Raw genomic sequence first — 17,157 nt, forward strand, 5'->3', positions numbered from 1 at the left:
GCTTCTTGTGCTTGTCGGCCTCAAGTAAAGTAGATCGTTATAAATTGCTCAATTTTAGGAGAGCAAAGAAAATGCAGTAGTGTTAATAAATAATGACTGCTTACTCTCAAGCTCTACATTAAATTGTGAATTATGGGCAGTGACATCTAAATGGGAATCGGGCTTGAAAGGCTGTCAATGACGACAGAGCAACGACAGGTCTTGACATCAGCTAATTATTTGTTTGGGGCAGCTAAATTTTTGCTGTTTAATATTTTTTGTTGGTGAAAACTAGTTTAATGTAAGAACAATTTCAAAAATAACATGTGTTCCGGAGATTTTTACTTACTAATCCGGGACTGATTTCTTATATTAACTTGCCCAAAAATTCGAAGAAGAAAGCCTGACGGGAATTCACACTGATTCGACGAATGCTAATCTTTAACTTTATTTGTCCACTCGCACGCTAGGGATTTCACCGAACGATTACATTGACATCTATAAGCTTATTAGTCACGAAGGAGATTAAACCAAATAGTATTATCATGAGGGGAGTTTAAAACTTGTTTAGAACTGTTGGCGTTTTTTCTATTTTCTCCTGGTAAATAAAAGTTATCTTCAAGTTAAACGAGATTAAGGATGTTTTTTGTTTTGCGATAAAGGATATCATTTCCCATTGAGTTTTTATTACACCCTTCACTCATAAATAAAAGGCAATAAAAATTAAAAATTTGCCAAAATATTAATTTTTATAATTTGGATACTTGTATTTTATCTATAATTGCTTTTGATACATTTTTTATTGGAATTGTATCATATAATTCCCACTGTTTGATATGTTGTTAATGTCACTGTTTTTTGTTCCAATTTTTCAGTTTCCATTTTCGCTGTCTCATCGTTTTGCTTTTTTTTTTTTTTTTTTTTTTTTTTTTTTTTTTTTTTTGCAAATGCTCTTTTTTTATTATTTTGCTGAGCAACAAAGCCAGAGTCCAAAGTCCATAAAGCATACCATTGTTGGTGTTGTGTCTGGTACTTCTTCTTTGCCGCTTTAATTTTCTTTTTTGGATTCAGTTTTTTCGAAACTGCCAGAGCCACAAGACAAAGTTAAGCACAAAAGAGTGCTGGTGCAAAATAACAGCAACAGAATAAATAATAAATAGTATACTATATACTTTTTGATCTGCGTACAGAGTAGTGCGGCCTTGTTTTTGGTAGATATATAATACCAACCTAACCAAGATTTCCGTGCTTCTGTTCCGCAATCACTAAAGGAATATGACATAACACAATGGAGCCCTTTCTCTACCATCCTTCGTCCAGGTCCAGTTGCAGTTAGCTTTTATCGTTCGCCCTGCCGTTTTCCCGTGGTTTCAACTATCGAAAAATGCTTGGTTTAAGCGCGGTGCGTGTAGTTAGAGCGGAAAATAAATCTCACATACACAAAAACATCCACACAGAGGGGTTAAGGAGGCCATATCGAAATTAGAAGTACTTCCGTTTTGGATTTGCTTGATTTTTGGTGTTCCTTTTGTGGGTATGTGAACCTACAAAGGTGCCGGAAAGATATGCGTAAGAAATGCACATAGAACGTACTTTCGAAAGTTAACCTCCATTGATTTTCGACCTTTGCGAGGGAGTCGCCTTTTTTGTATAAAAAATAACTGTTATCCCGCTAAACAATCCCTTCATATTAGACATCGACAGAAAATTCATATTTCTTCGTGTATTTTGAACAGTCGCCTAATGCGCTTTGATATTTCCTACGTGTAGAAACGAACAATATATATATATACATAAGTGTTGAGACCACGCAAACGTGGTTTTTTGGCTTAAGTTTAGCCAAATATATAAATATTTATTTCCCGAACAGATCTTAAAACTTCGGTGACTCTCAACTTGGACCCCGGCAGAGTCATCGATCTTCTGCACTTAACAGACCAGTTCCGCATCGATTTGCAACGATAACCTTTTGCATAGTAAAATCTAAACGTGAAAGTCGAAAGCGAAGTTTTTAAATATTGATGGACTTTTGCCACTTTGCTTGAGTTTTTCTAGTTCAGTGTTTTAGTGGAGTAAGAAGGCGACAAAGTATTTCATACGAAAGAAATATAAAAAACCGTACCAAAACGGCTCGAAAACAATAAACAATCACAAAGTTTTGCGAGAAAGCCGTTTTTTTTTGTTTGTTTGTTTTTACGATTAAAAAGTATGTAACAGGTAGAAGAAAGTGTTTCCGACCATATAAAGTATATATATTCTTAATCAGGATCAATAGCCGGGTCGAACTGGCCATGCCCACCTGTCCGTGTGAAAGCCTCAATCTCAGGAACTATAAAAGCTAGAATGTTATGATTAGGCATGCAGCTTTCAGAGACATAGACGCAGCGCACATGTTGCCACGTATGTGGTATAGTTATCTGGTATTCAGATATTCGACTGGTTACCCTGGTGTCTTACAACCCCCCGAGAAGAATGTCAAGAATTTATAATTATATAACACTCTGTCTGGCGGTCGCTCAGCCTGATTATCTTATAAAGTTAAGCAAATGTAAATAAATAAATCAGAAGGTGCTGGACTTACCTAAACCAAAATACCGTTGAATTATGAAGAACTGCATTACATGTAAATCTGAAAAGGGAGAAGAATTTAGGTCTGTAAGGTTAAAGTGTTTATTGAAAAGACGAAGTACACATGCACAACGGAACGAAAAAAAATGTAAAAATTTTGTACAATGTCAAAAAAAAAAAAAAAAAACTTTAAAACTTAGAATAATATATTTAGTTTTTGGCACAACCTAAGAAATTATATTAAATGGGTTACCTACTGTTGCATGTTGAATGTTGCATGTCCCTTTAAACTTTATCTCAGACAATAACTTTATATGAAACCGATGTACACCAAACTATTTATTTTGCTTCTGTGTAAATCTTTCGGTGTGGATTGAGTTGCTATCAGCGTAACTAGAATCAATATACGCCGAACCGCAAAAATATCTTATCGGCTATATAAATGGCATGACTCACACACACCCCATAAACAAACCCGCCGCCAACCTTTGCTTGCCCTTTTACACTCGCAATTGATTATGACGCGTACTTCAGTTCCAGATAAGCGCAAATATCAGCACTGACCCATCAACACCTAACCCATCGGCGCACACCCATGCAAACATTTAAACCCTTCTCATTCCCTGCGATTTATAAATTCCTGTATTTGGGTGCATGAGTATGACGACATTAATTTTCACACTCATTACAACACTATTAGAAGTTCCGAGGAACTTGGGTTCTGGAGGTGTTTCAACTGGACCTTGGGGTAAATGTGGGTGTCCCGCCCTATAATTGTGCAAATGGAAAACAAAGAAAAAAAAAATATACACGAAACGATATCCGATTGCACGCACAAAACGTGACTCGTCTTCAAAGGCCACCGCCCAAAAGAAGAACAAGAGTCGATTTTTTCGACTATTGGATACCAGTTGCTCAGCATAAATACGGAGTGATTTTTTTTACATATCAATCCAAGTTGGCTAGAAAAATTAAAATAGTTTATACAATTGTTAAGGAGATAGAATTTTGTGTTTTGTGGGCATGGCCAACTTGTTTTTGACGTTAATCAAAACTTTCCAGACCATAATAACATAAGAAATATACAAAAAAAATTAAAGTATGGCCTAGACAGATCACACTGTTCATACGGACGTGCAGACGGGCAAAAATGACCAGATAGACTTGGCTAGTGGTATACATACTTTATAACGTCGGAAGCGCTTCCATCCATCTGCTCTATACTTTTTACGGTATGAGGAATTAAACTGCCAATGGAAGTTTCAACACAAATTGTACTTCAAAAATCGAGGTCATTACCAATGTGTTACCGGGGTAAAAGAGGAAAAATCGCCAAAAGGGTGGGAAACACAAAATGAAGCGAATAGGTTAATAAAAAAAAATCTGTTTAACTCTTCACTTGCTCATTGGTACTTGTAGCGAATATAATCTCAAAAATGATACTGGATAGATTATTTCCTGTCATCGGAAAAATATCGTCTGTGACACGACCTTTTCAACAATTTCTCTATATATTTAATAGCCATCCCAGTCACGCAAGGACCGAGCGGACAGGTAAAGCCACTGGAATAAGGCAGAAAATCTAGCGGTCGAGGAACAGCCGACGACAAAGACATATTGGCCCTCTCGGTGCATGAATTGGACCATTTCTGTCATCCGGAATTCCCATTTCATTTTTACGAAATTTGTTGCCTTTTTTGAAATGCAGTCACGTAATTTTCGAATTTTTAACAACGGCCGAAAATTTCTGTCTCCCATTGAGGGAGTCTTCGAGTAAGGAGACTGCCCGCTGCGCTTCTTGTCAGACAAAGCGACGGTATCAATTTGTATCTGAAAATAAGTATTCCGCTTCAATTTGCCACGAAAACCAAAAACACCAGAAGCACAAACAACGAAAATTCTTTATACCTCGAATCCGGTCATCGCTAATAATGTTGAGTTTGATGGTGATTGGAGCGTCAACTTTATTAGGAATCTTTGTTCACCTAGGGGATCAGACTACACGCATCTGTCCAACGGTAACTCCACGATGTCCATCGAATCTCATTTTGCCATTAATGAGGCGTTGTTTGTCGCCCCATTTTTGTTTTTTTCGGTTCAATCTGAACGAAATCGATTGTCAGGACCCGCATGTCACCCGCTCATATTCTCACTCGTCTTTGAAAATTACCAGTTCATTTAACTAATTATTGTCATTATGGTTTTTGTTGAGGAGTTTGTTGGCTGTTCTGGTGTCAACACTTCGCGCCGATATGCTGCTGGTTAGACGGCATCCAATGTCACCATATATCGTGTCGGACTGAAATTGTAGTTGCCAATTTTTGCCCGATTTAAATTCGTTTTAGGTAAGAGCTCGGTTTGCGAGAATTTAAAATATTTATGGACTCAACATGAGTTTTTACTAAGCATATTATCTGGATTCGTTGTGCTACGTGGGCTTTTGGAAAGTTAAGGAGTAACCATATGGACAATTCGTTTTCAAAAATCTGACGGTTTGAATTGTTACAAATTGTTTAAAAATAAAATGAAATGGCACTTACAGTCATCTTTAAAACAAACTTCCCACGTTTATTATATTACTACTTAGAACTTACTATAATAGATAGATTATTCCCCAACAATCCCATTTGGTCTTATAACTATGCAATCGTCTATTTCGCAATTTCTCCACCAAGATAGTGTAGACAAGTTTAAGACAAGGGTGATGCCACTCACTGACCCTACCTACACAAAAATCTGCTCGCTTCTCTGGAAACTTGAAGACGGGCACAGTGAAAATAAAAATAAAATTTCTTCATGGCGACAAAATGGAAAGGGCGCCCATCAGATGTGGGCGAATTATCAGCTTATTTAGAGCCGCTTCAGTTGGCAGTATAATTCCACACTATTCTTTACAAAATAACACACAGAGACCGCGGATAAGGGATGGGGAATGAAGCATCAATTGACACGAAAGTTTAGCGTAAATATTTGCCGGGACAAAGAGACATCCATTAATTCCAGCCGCCACTCTCATTCTCCGAGAACAGTGACTGAGTGTGTGTAACTATTTAATGACAAAGAATGAAAAAGAACAAGATGCGTATGTGCGACAAACAAATGGCGACATCGCGGCCAGACTCTAATTGTAAATTCCGATCTAGATGCAGATACAAATACTGTTTATTCGTAAATAAGGAGGATGACGTGGTGAGGAAATACTGATTCATCGCATAATCAAACGAATTAGATTCGAATCGTTTTTTCATTCTTCATGGTTATAGGACATGCTTATAAGGCAGTGAATGTCGTTGTGGAGCATCTTAAATGCAATGCAACGAAAGTGATGTTTTCAAAAAAGACCGTCCACTGAAAAATTTACAATGAGTTTACGTTTATTATAATTACAAGAGTCACGTTTATATTCCATATTAAGAAAGTGTAAGATAAGAAACAATTATTCCCCCGAGTAAGTCCATAAAGATCTCGGTACCAAGGTTTCTAGAAACATAAAACTTGATATAAACTTTTCAGTATCCTCTTCTGATTACCATATTCTTTCGAACGTTCTGAATAAGTTAAAACTCGTCATCGCATGTATTTCTGGATTTTATGAAAATGCCATTCGAATTGCGGCTTGTTTGCAAGTGTAAATGTTTTTACTACATTTCTCAGTTTATCAGCAGCTGCATCGTATTTTTGCCACAATCATGGCAATGATGCGAACGGAGGCGGGAATTCCATGGCGTCATTATTATAATATTGTTCCGCAACCAAGGTCATGCTGAGTCCGAAAAAATTGGGAGGAGGGAGGTCTCGGGAAATCACTTCACAACCTCCCGCTTGGTACGCGAAATGGAAATTGACGACGCCGCCGCTAAAGGGATCATAACGTATACAGGAAAATCAAAGATTGCCGGGTCTAAAGAAAAACAATGCGTGGCGACAAGTTCGGGTTTCATCAGTGATCGAAATAAATGACAAAAAAAAAGCTTTGGTAAAAACGAAAAAGTAGCTTCGTAATGAAAAGTTAATCCCGTTAATTTTATAAATGATTTTTGTATGTAGTAATGGAAATGTTACAATCATTATAGTAACGATTTTTTTATGGCTCACCCAATAATCGGAAAATAAATTAAGATTATCTGTACATATAAGTCTACGATCTATTAAAGATTATGCCCTTCCACATAGCGATCGTAAAAAAGATTATTCAATGCGAACTGTAGCATATTTTTAACTCTTATCAAACTATTAGTCATAGAAGCAACCACCAGAAAACCCCGTCCCCTAAAATAGGTATTGATTAAAAAATTATTTGTTATGAAAATACGCATATATATATTATAGCATTAAGATTAATTGTCTCAGGCATGGAGGCGTGCTAAGGACGGAATCATGCGATTCAAGCTATAGCCGGCGAAAGGGACCGATAACAGATAACAAATGTACAGATTGTTGAGTTAAATTTGAATTAACCACACGAGCGGGTCATAAAAATTCTGAAAGTTTTAAATTGAGCTGCAATATAGAAAAATTAGGTCAACCCGAATTTGATTTTTTTGGTAATATTCAAACTTACACCCTGAAACTCCATTCAGGCTCCAATTCTTATACCCGTTACTCGTAGAGTAGCCCTAGTATAACCTATACTAGAATCCTTGAAAATTATGTAACAGCTAGGAGTTTTTTCCGACCCTATATATATTTCTGATCAGGATAACCATCCGAGTCGATCTAACCGTGTTCGTCTGTCTCCTAATATTTAAATTTTTCCCATTTTTATACAGATATTAAGTATACGTTATGGCTAAATGGGGTAAAGGGTATACGTACATCTAAGACCAAATGCAGGGGAAAAGCAATAAGCTGTATAACTTTCTGCAAATTAACTTTCGGCACGCATGTACCCGAAGCTCTACAAAAACAAAGCAAAACAGAATGTGGCATGTGCTTAAAAACAGGCGGTACGACTGTCATTAAATTTCGCGCCATGAACAGCAAAGGAAATTCTTGCAGCTGCAGCTGCAGCAGCACCAACAACAGACGAAAACTTAGTCACTCATGTGCCTGCTCCACCCACTTAAACCACGGCGGATGGGGTACGTGCGGCTAGCACACATGACATTTTATTATTACAAGACAAGCATTTACCCAACACATATGACAGTTAATAACAGCAGCAGCAGCAACAAAATTTAAAAATTCCCACAACATCCGGTTGAGAGCAGACCAACTGCGAGAGGAGCAACACAACAAAAATAAATAAAGTAAAACGGCACAAATAAAACTCAAAACGAGAATCGACAAACATTTGCGGTACAGTGGCTTAATGAAACTGGAATAATGCTTTAACATATAGTCAAAGCCCCACGATGCACTCAAATGTAGCTATAATACTCAATAGGAAGTCTGAAGCAATTCCCCAAGCGACAAGTAGTTATGACCAGTGTATCCAAGGTTTGACTTCGCGTCGGTGGGCGTAAATAGCGCCCGCGGGAGCGGCGGATATAATCCTAGATATATGGTGGGCTGGCTGACTGTAGCACACTGCCTGCCGACGCAGGATGCTAAGAGTAGCAGCTGCGTGAGTCAGCTGGCGGGGAATGTGATCGGCATACAAAATGTCGCATTCGGACCAGTTTAGCTGGCGACGAAAAAATACAGCCCAGAAAAATAAAACACTAAAAACGCCGTGGCAGTGAAGCAGGGAATTGAAATGGCGTTGCTGGTAATGTTTTTGCAGTTGCAACTCTAGTGGTGCCAATGCAAACAAGTCGACGCCGGTCAAGAGAGCGTGGGAGGGAAGTCTGGTGTGTCATGTCGGTGGGTGTCGCACCGCCACCAGCTCTGTATTTGGGTTCACAGTTCGCCGGCCATTCCGTCGCGTTCCGCCTTGCGCCGGTTTTGAGCAAGATATGCTGGCAACAACAAGTTTTAGCGACTAAAGTTGCTAGGGTTGTGTAAGCACGCACATCCATCAAGACAGAAGCACCGAGAAACTTAATCTCCAACCGTTGCTGCGACAAATTATTAATGTTTATAAACATACTGTTATTAATGTGCAAACATATAGATAATAATCATTACTGTTTTAAATTCTTTGTAAATTTAAACAATTCTTGAACCATTTAATTTTTTGAATCTGTTGAAGACAACATATATTCCTCAAATTTCTCCACGTGCCAGTAAGTGAGCAGCAAACATCCATTTACACTATCATTAATCTTCTCCTGCCCAACCGATGCCATGCGATACGATATTATACTACTGCTGGTAGGTACAAATTAACTCTTAATGATCTGATGACAGCTCCGCGGTTTGTCCGGAAATTTAACGGAGTTCAATTCAAAGTTCAATCGATGGTAGGACAAAAAAAAATTTGCATTTTAAAGCATTTTTTCTTCCACCCTCATATGACACCATGTGCCACTGTCTGGGATTAATAATCTCTAAAACAATAACAGATCTGATGGAAAATGATACAAAGCACCCAGTTCCGGCCTCGAACTGCATAGTAACTTCTACAACCGTGCATGTTTGCACTTTTTGAATGGGCCTCTCTGGTCGGATGATGATGATTATAATAACGGCTCTGCTGATGACTATGCTGAAAGGAGGAGCGGTGATAGAAACCCGATCCGAGAGTAGGATAGAGCAGACACACTTAACTCATTCACAAATCGGACAGAGGGCCTACTAAGCTGAATATAACCGGCTAACAAACACTACCGAAAACTAGTGAAAAAAATAGTCCAGCGTTTTGGGCGTTTTGTGGGCGTTAGAGTGGGCATGGCATCATTTGAAAACAAACTTGCGCTGCGTCTATGTACATGGAAGCTGCATGCTCAATAATTTTTCACCATTAGTTCCCTTTATAAAACTTACGTAACTCAAAAACTAAAGATAAAGAGGTAATGATAGAACACGGGGGCACGGTGGAGAAGAAACGAATACAGGAATGTGTTTGGATGGGCAGACGGAAGAGGAAATTGTCACTTTGTTGCAAAATAAACACGTGCCGCTGATTAGTAAACTAAGAAGGCCAAACGAGCAACTGAAAGATTGAGTAGTTGAGTTTTTCTGGCTGTTATTTATGTGAGTGTGTATATGTCCCACTAGCCACCCAAGCACCCCCGTCACCCACCTTTTATGTCGAGCGCTTCGTAAAAATTATTAAACGCTATCGCACATTTGTTATGCCGCGTTTGTTCTTTTACGTGACTTTGCCTTTTGATATACTTTTTTGTTGTGGCCTGCCTGCTTGCGGTTTGTTTTCTCGACTTTCAGATATACGTTACTCAGCTAGTGGGAAAGCAAACAAGAAATTTCAAAATATTTAAATAAATATGCCATATCAATAGAAATTAAAAAGAAAAATAAAAAAAAAATAACTAAAAAAAATTAAATTAGCAGAGTTGGACGGTTTGCTTCTCGGTGTTTATACATACGGACAGACGGGCGGACATGTTCAGCTAGACTGGGATAGTGATTCTGATCAATAATATATATACTTTATAGGGTTGGAAACGTTTCCTTCTACCTGTAACATATTTTTTAACGGATCTAGTATACCCTTTTAATCTACGAGCAACGCGTATAAAAAAGCAAAGAAATTTTTGGCTCTGACGTAAATTATGACAGTGAAATATGAGTAAGGCGGGCTAAAAGGAATCAAACTCTTTGATTATTTGTACGTGATTTCTTTTGATGCTATTATTGCTTTGTTTAGGCTAAAACTTCATTAAGATTGGTTTGGCCGGAAGAGATCTTTATATACATACATAATATGAAAATATTAAACTCTGCATTTCATCTAAGCCGTCGTCTTTTGTAGCTCTGTTTACTGAAGCCAAACAATTATAAAGACAACCAACACAATCGGGGAACTTCCAAAGTCGAAAAGCGACTTCCAGCAAATCTGACGAAATTAATAACGTTACCATAATATAAACTCGTGAACAATATTCGTGTGACTTGATTTAATCGCACTTTTTTCCCATTTCACGCGCCTCATACGATGTGGATATAAACAAACATATTCCGTGGTTATCAGAAAAAGTATAATTTGGTAAAGTTGTTGATATGTCACAGTGTCTTTTTTGCAACTGATAAAATCCCACAAGTATCATAGCAGTTTTGAAGAATAATTACACTGACGACAGATTACGAGAAAAGTGGCGGAACTCAAAATTAAATTATTCAACCATTTTGTCTATTTAAAAGCGATGACAGACGCTCAACACTTTCGGTTGATTCGTCTTGTCAATATGGAAGGGGTCAATGGTATTTTGTGTGGCACGTGTCCGATCGGACTGTAACAAAACCAACCAGGAAAACAAAGAAAATGAAACAATAAATAAATGGCAAAACGAACGATGAAAAAGAAATGGTAGACTATTAACAGTTTTGTTTACACCTCACAATACCCACACCATAAATTTTAGCTGAGAACGGGGCAAAAAGTAAAATAACAAGAGGATGACGGGTACTGAGAACTCGTCACAAATTGGCCAAGATCGGTGGCAATAAACCTACTTTACAAGTTTAACTCTCAGCGCTTTTGAAGGGGAACTGAAACTACATTTCATCTGTTCACACAGCTCAGATTCCGATATGAATTTAGCTTTTCAAGACTTCCCACAACATTGACTTTAAAGGCAACAACATTATCTAAAAATAATTAAATCGGAAATGGCGTGATATCCGATTATGTTGTAAATAAATTAAACTAGTTCAACTTTACACCAACTCCGCTAAAATTTATGATGAATGCTTAATAACATTTCCGAAGCCGCGCCAAATTGGCAAAATCGTTGTTGGGATAATCATCACCGATTGTCCCTTCCCTGCACACTACTCCAGCCAGACAAATGTAGACAAAGTCAGCAAATAAATCAAACAACCTGCACACGCGCTACAGAAAAAAACATGCTGATGGGTAAGCAGAATACGATACCTTGTATACCCAAAAGGGGGCGACGGCCTCCAAACTAGATATTGCATTGTATTGTATTGGAATGGAATTCGCGAAAGCACCCAATCGCCAGACTGGGACAGCGCATAGTAGTTCAGGCAAATCAGAGTAGTCGAAAGGGAGCAGCGTTCTGTATGAAATCTAAAAATGGATCGAAATGCTTTTTTAAACGCCCACCGCTCGCAAAAATCATCATCATCATCAGCAAAGATGCCTTCATCCAGTATCCAACGGATCATCTCGGATTGCCCATGTGCGGCCCATTAATTCGCATGATGTCTTGCATATGGCAGCAAAGTTTTGCGCGTGCGGTCAAACAAAAGTGGAGGCGCACGTGGTAGGAAATCAGCACTCGCAGAAAAATTTTAATAATTGTGCAAAAAAAGAGGTCAAACCAAATTTTTAAATTTGGACTCTAGTATCGCGGTATAAAATGGGATTTGTTAGATAACATAAAGTTTAATTATAAATCAAAACTTCCTGCAGTGTACAGGTTTGTTTGGCATTTTATATGTGGGCGCGCATTTTGTGGTGTGTGCATCTATATTTTTGTCCACGAGTGTTTATGTTCACATCCGACATCAAAACATACGGCCAGACCCTGTAGCCCACTGTGGCGGGTTGGTGCCGAGCGCGATGAAAATATTGGTTGTTGGGTGGTGCATGTACAACCGGTTATTCAGCTTGGGCGTCAGCGTTTGACGCTTTCCATTGATCAGCAAGCGTCCTACGATATTTGATATGGGAACACACTGATGGACACTTTGAAAGCAAGTCTGCCCGCCCGTCCAACGTGACGTATGAGTGATGCTTGGGGTGCCTTGAATAATGCCACGAGGCGTGCTAGTGATTTTGTCCAACGTTTGCGTACTTATGGAACAATTAAATATAGCTGATTTTGTTTTACTTTTTACATACGTACTTTTTATAAACCGGGTACATCACTTTTGTGTCACGTTGATATCACCACTAGTGCCCCAAGGGAGACCAAGGTCACAAAGGGGTTTTTGTGACCCCCCTCCGCTTCCCCGTATGCCTTAATAAAATTATAATAAAAAAAAAAAAAAAAAAAAAAAAAAATTGTGTCGACATGAGAGGAAGTAGCCTTCGAAAATATAAATTTAAAAGATTAGGCTCGAGAAGCTGGCATTTTAATACTAACATGAAGGAAATAACGTAATACTTACAATAAATAAGGAAAAAATAATTAAATAGTTTTGACAGCAGCAAAAATTACAGCAAATGACAGACAACCCAGAAATACAAATAACTGTAATAGCAAAAAACGCTGAGATCTGCGCTGTTGCATTTCAATGTTTGACTAAGCGCAAACCGAACTGCAATAAAACACCGCACACACGCTGAAAAAAGAGCGCAATACTACACATCATTGAAAACTAATGAACAAAAAGCCAGTGAACAGGCAGAAAAGATTTATGCAAATTTAAGAAGCGCCAGGCAACTATTCTATAAAATTTTTTGAAGTGGATTTTCCGCATTTTGCGATTGCGTCGAAGGCCTTCACGTGCGATCAAGTCATGGCTCCATGTGCCATGTGGCAGTCACCGGACAAAACACAGACCACTTCCTCCACTCCACAACAAATCGATGAAACCGGCGGTGCCACTCACCGAAGTCGAGAAAGCCCAATGAGTTGAGCAAATGTTTTCGCCAGACCTCGCCCCTCTTCTCAGAAGTGATAACAAATAACTTCCACTAGCTAAAGGCTTTGTGGCAGAGCCATCAGATGCTGAGTTTAACAAGAAAGTAAATTATTTTATTTATTATAATTTCATAAAATAATTTCATATTTTTCTAAAAATCAACACAAACAGAATACTAGGATACTATCAAAATGGAAAACGAAGAGCACTCATCTATTGGAAGAGGGTTCTTTATTTTGGACAGGTATTTATTTGGGTGGTTTTCTAAACGGAGCTTCCCCCACGACAGAGACCCGCTAAAAGTTCTTTCACCTCGAATCAGTTCCCAGATTCATGTCTTCGTTCGGTGATCGTAAACGATCATCAGCGACTTCGGAAAGTTTTAATGCCAGCGATAGATAAGAGCGTTAATAAGTGACAGGGCGCCAAAGCGAATCATAAACAATTTTATTCGCGTGTGTCAGAGAGAAAGAGCAAGAAAAAGAATCGCAAGCAAATCTAAAAAGCACAAACTCGACAGGTTGCCTTTGGGTGATATTTCATTCATGCTATAAACAGTCGTTTTAAGCTCTCTTTGTGTCAATACATATTAGTCACATATTTAAAGCATCCTATTTTCGGTCACAAATATTTAAAACTAATTGTTTTGGTTTTGGCTTTTTGCAATCCAGCACATAGCATGAAAAAATTATTGATACCCTTGGCCAGTAAGTCCTGGTCTGTATTTCTTCCGCCACCGATAATGACATAAGCTCACGTTGATTAGGACTGTCTTTGTCTTTGTATGGAATGGCGGTTTATTTAAAAAAAAAAATAACCGAGCAATAGAAACATGAATAAAAATCATATATTTCGTGAAAACCATTTGGCGAAAGATGTATTTCAGACAACCAAAAAAGCAATAAATTTATAAATAAAGAAAGTTATTACAATTGTAAATTGGAATAGGTGAATAAATTAAGTTAAGAAAAACAATAAATAATTATACCTGTCAAAGCAAATAATTTATTTGTATGCTTATAAACAAACTAGGTAAGCTAATTTACTTAACTGCGTCGTTGAATAATAATCAAATTTTTAGTAATCTAACACACAATAAAATCAATTTGGAAGAACTATCTCAATTGTTGTTAATTCTGGCACACTACATAAATTGCCATTCTATCATATTCTATCAGTCTTGGATGAGTTTCGTATTCTAGGATTGGATTGCCGCTGCTGCCGGGCTGATGTTTATGTTATAGACACAAAAAATCACTTAGCTTAAAAATGATTTCAAGTATTTTGTGGGATTTAAAAATATACATCAAAGTGAGAAGCGGCGACGGAAGCGTGACATAGAGTATCAGGTAATGACTAAATAGGATAGATTGACCAAAAATAAATATTGAGATGGCTATTTTTAAACCAAAAAACCTCGTATCCGATCTTCAATTGCACGAGCGCAAATAGAAGTTTCTATATGGGGATCGGCACATTTTGGACCGCACACTCACACTGTTAATTGGCACCGCTCGAGCGAATCACTTCGCGAGTCTACCCTCGAGAAAATTTGTTTTAAATTAGATTTTTGGACAACCTCGTCTAGAACCATGCAATGCCTGAAATATGTTGGAACGTGTTTGCGCTTACAGCCTAATAAATTAAATAAGTGAATTGTTACAATCGACATTTGTGACTTGATATTTTCGAGCTTCCCCGTTTGTAACATTCACTTTTCTTTCGAATTATTAATTATGCAGGCGAAATTACAGCTATCCAATTTTCTTACTCTGTTGGGCACCATAAACTAGGGAGTAACCTAAAATGTTCCTTATGCTGTTGTCCCGGCTGCAATGCCCAATCTATAAACCATGCGGGAGTGAAAAAGTATCTGACAGATACAAATAGAAAACGGCAAAGAGCAACATTTACGTTAATTAAGTCCGCATCGATTCATAGAACGCAATTTTGGCATTTTATATTAAATACTACTGGTGAGGTTATTAACAGGGCGAACGAATGATTCTATTGGCGCTTAAGGCTCGAAGTAGTGTTAATATAATTGCTGTTTGTGTCATTAGAATCAATGTTGCAATTATAAACTACTTTGTTATTGCATTATATATACGTACTTTCTATCCAGTTATAATGTAAACACGCGTGGCGAGTACAATTTTCCTCCCGTCCGTCATCAAAATTGTTCCCATTTCAACGCCGTCTTCTATATTCCTAAGTCATTACGGTGTTAATAAGTCTTAAAAAAATTAAATTCAACGCCTTGCTTAGGCGCAAAAGTCGATATGACGTTGAAGAAGAAGAAAACAGTCGATTTGGGACACGTCGTTTTAAAAGTTAATACTTTTTTGTACTTAGTTTTGCTATTGCGCACTTTTAGAAATGATAAGACAAAGCAAAAGTTTTACTACCGATTTGGAGAAATATAATGATTTTCTGGCACGGGACTGCCTTCTTCATATAGCTATATATAGGAGTATGTATGAGCAAAATAAATTTTCAAAGACAGGTAAACGAGCACAGCGATTGCTCTGTACGGCAATCGTTATTGGCAATTATATCAACACACCGGTGCCTCACACGTGACCACTCTCAAGTTTAATACCGAAGGAGGACCCTAGTGCTGTCAAGAGGTTGGACAGGTAAAGGAATTCCTATCTTAAAGGGCGTGTGGCCAGACAGGTAGGTCACCAAACGTGGCTCGTGTCGAAGACAGTTTCTTATGCAAGGCAAAGTTTTGTTCCCATGTTTAAGGGGGGAACACATTTCCCAAATTTTACACAAGTGCTGGGTAACTTATGTTACATTAAAAAGAGCAGAGGCATACATGTCAATGCAATGCTTTTACCTTTTAGAACACTTTTCACTTGCTGTCCATTTTGAAATTGCTGTTATTGCTGAGGTCGGTGACTGTCATGTTTTATGTAGAAATTCTTTTGATATTATTAGCATTCGCCTATGAGTTTTCAATTTCTGATACTGCCTCCAGGAGCATGCACATATCTGCGCATGCGATACAATCGGCAGATTTTGAGGCATATTTCATCAAAGGGCATTAAATGGAATTTAAACTGCCAAAGCGGTTTGTATTTGATTTGTTTTACATTTATTTAGAGTGAGTATAGAGTGCGTCGCGACGCACCGCTATTTCGAATCAACACTGAGCTGCCGGAAAAAAAATTTGTCGCCGACAAGTGTGTGGAGTGATATACAAATTTTGACATTATTTAACAAAGCAGCGGTAAATAAATAAAGCTCTGTACTTTCTTTTTCTAGGTGGTATTCCCAATGAAAAAATGTAAACGGACAGAACAAATAGAAAAGCCCTATCGTCTACGTCCAGCGCCTCCGGCACGTGCTCTGGCACCCACCTCGGCGCCCGCTCCAATGCCGACGTCCATCCCAGCTCCAGGTCCGTCCTCAACGGCTTTAGCCGCTCCACCGCTGTGAGCTCCAAATTGTCCGCCCGCCCCCGCCGCTGCGCCCAAGCCCCCTTGGGCGGCACCCATAGCCTCGGGTTGACCTGGAACTTGAGCCTCTGCGATGCACTAATTGAACGTAGCTTGCTTAATAGACAATAGATCATTGGGTATTTCCAAAAGTAACTCCCAAGAGGATCAGCTATAGCTAAAAAGTTCTAACCACACGATTTTCCAAAGATAGCTCTACTCCTCTCGGAAAACTTACTCGCAGATTTCAGATCTCACCCAAAGCATCGCCCAAGTCATCCAGGACAACATTGCCAGTTTCATTGTCAGTAGAGTTCCTCTCCAATACAGGTTTAAATCAACTATAGATGGGTTTCGGCTACCGCTTTATCAATTTATACTATTATAACGCTCACAAAAACTCGTGGAATCGCCTGATTGGCATTATCAAAACACAAATCTTAAGCGGCCTTGTCCCGATAGCATCTATCGTAGCTCGACTTGGTTGTCAGCCATCAATTATATATTATTAATCAATTGTATTGTTGACAATCGCTTAATTGCT

General features: G+C 38.3%; 1 protein-coding gene across 1 annotated transcript; it reads right to left on the minus strand.

Moving 5' to 3' along the window:
* Positions 1-16,347: 16,347 nt before the first annotated feature.
* Positions 16,348-16,927, minus strand: LOC117139038 (glycine-rich protein 5). Its single transcript, XM_033301140.1, has 2 exons — positions 16,872-16,927; positions 16,348-16,712 (listed from the first exon to the last, which is right to left on the minus strand). The coding sequence occupies exons 1-2, from the start codon at positions 16,914-16,916 to the stop codon at positions 16,491-16,493; spliced, it is 267 nt and encodes an 88-aa protein (XP_033157031.1). The 5' UTR covers positions 16,917-16,927; the 3' UTR covers positions 16,348-16,490.
* Positions 16,928-17,157: the final 230 nt, after the last annotated feature.

This window comes from Drosophila mauritiana, chromosome 3L (assembly GCF_004382145.1).
Source record: "Drosophila mauritiana strain mau12 chromosome 3L, ASM438214v1, whole genome shotgun sequence".
Classification (NCBI taxonomy): Eukaryota; Metazoa; Arthropoda; class Insecta; order Diptera; family Drosophilidae; genus Drosophila; species Drosophila mauritiana.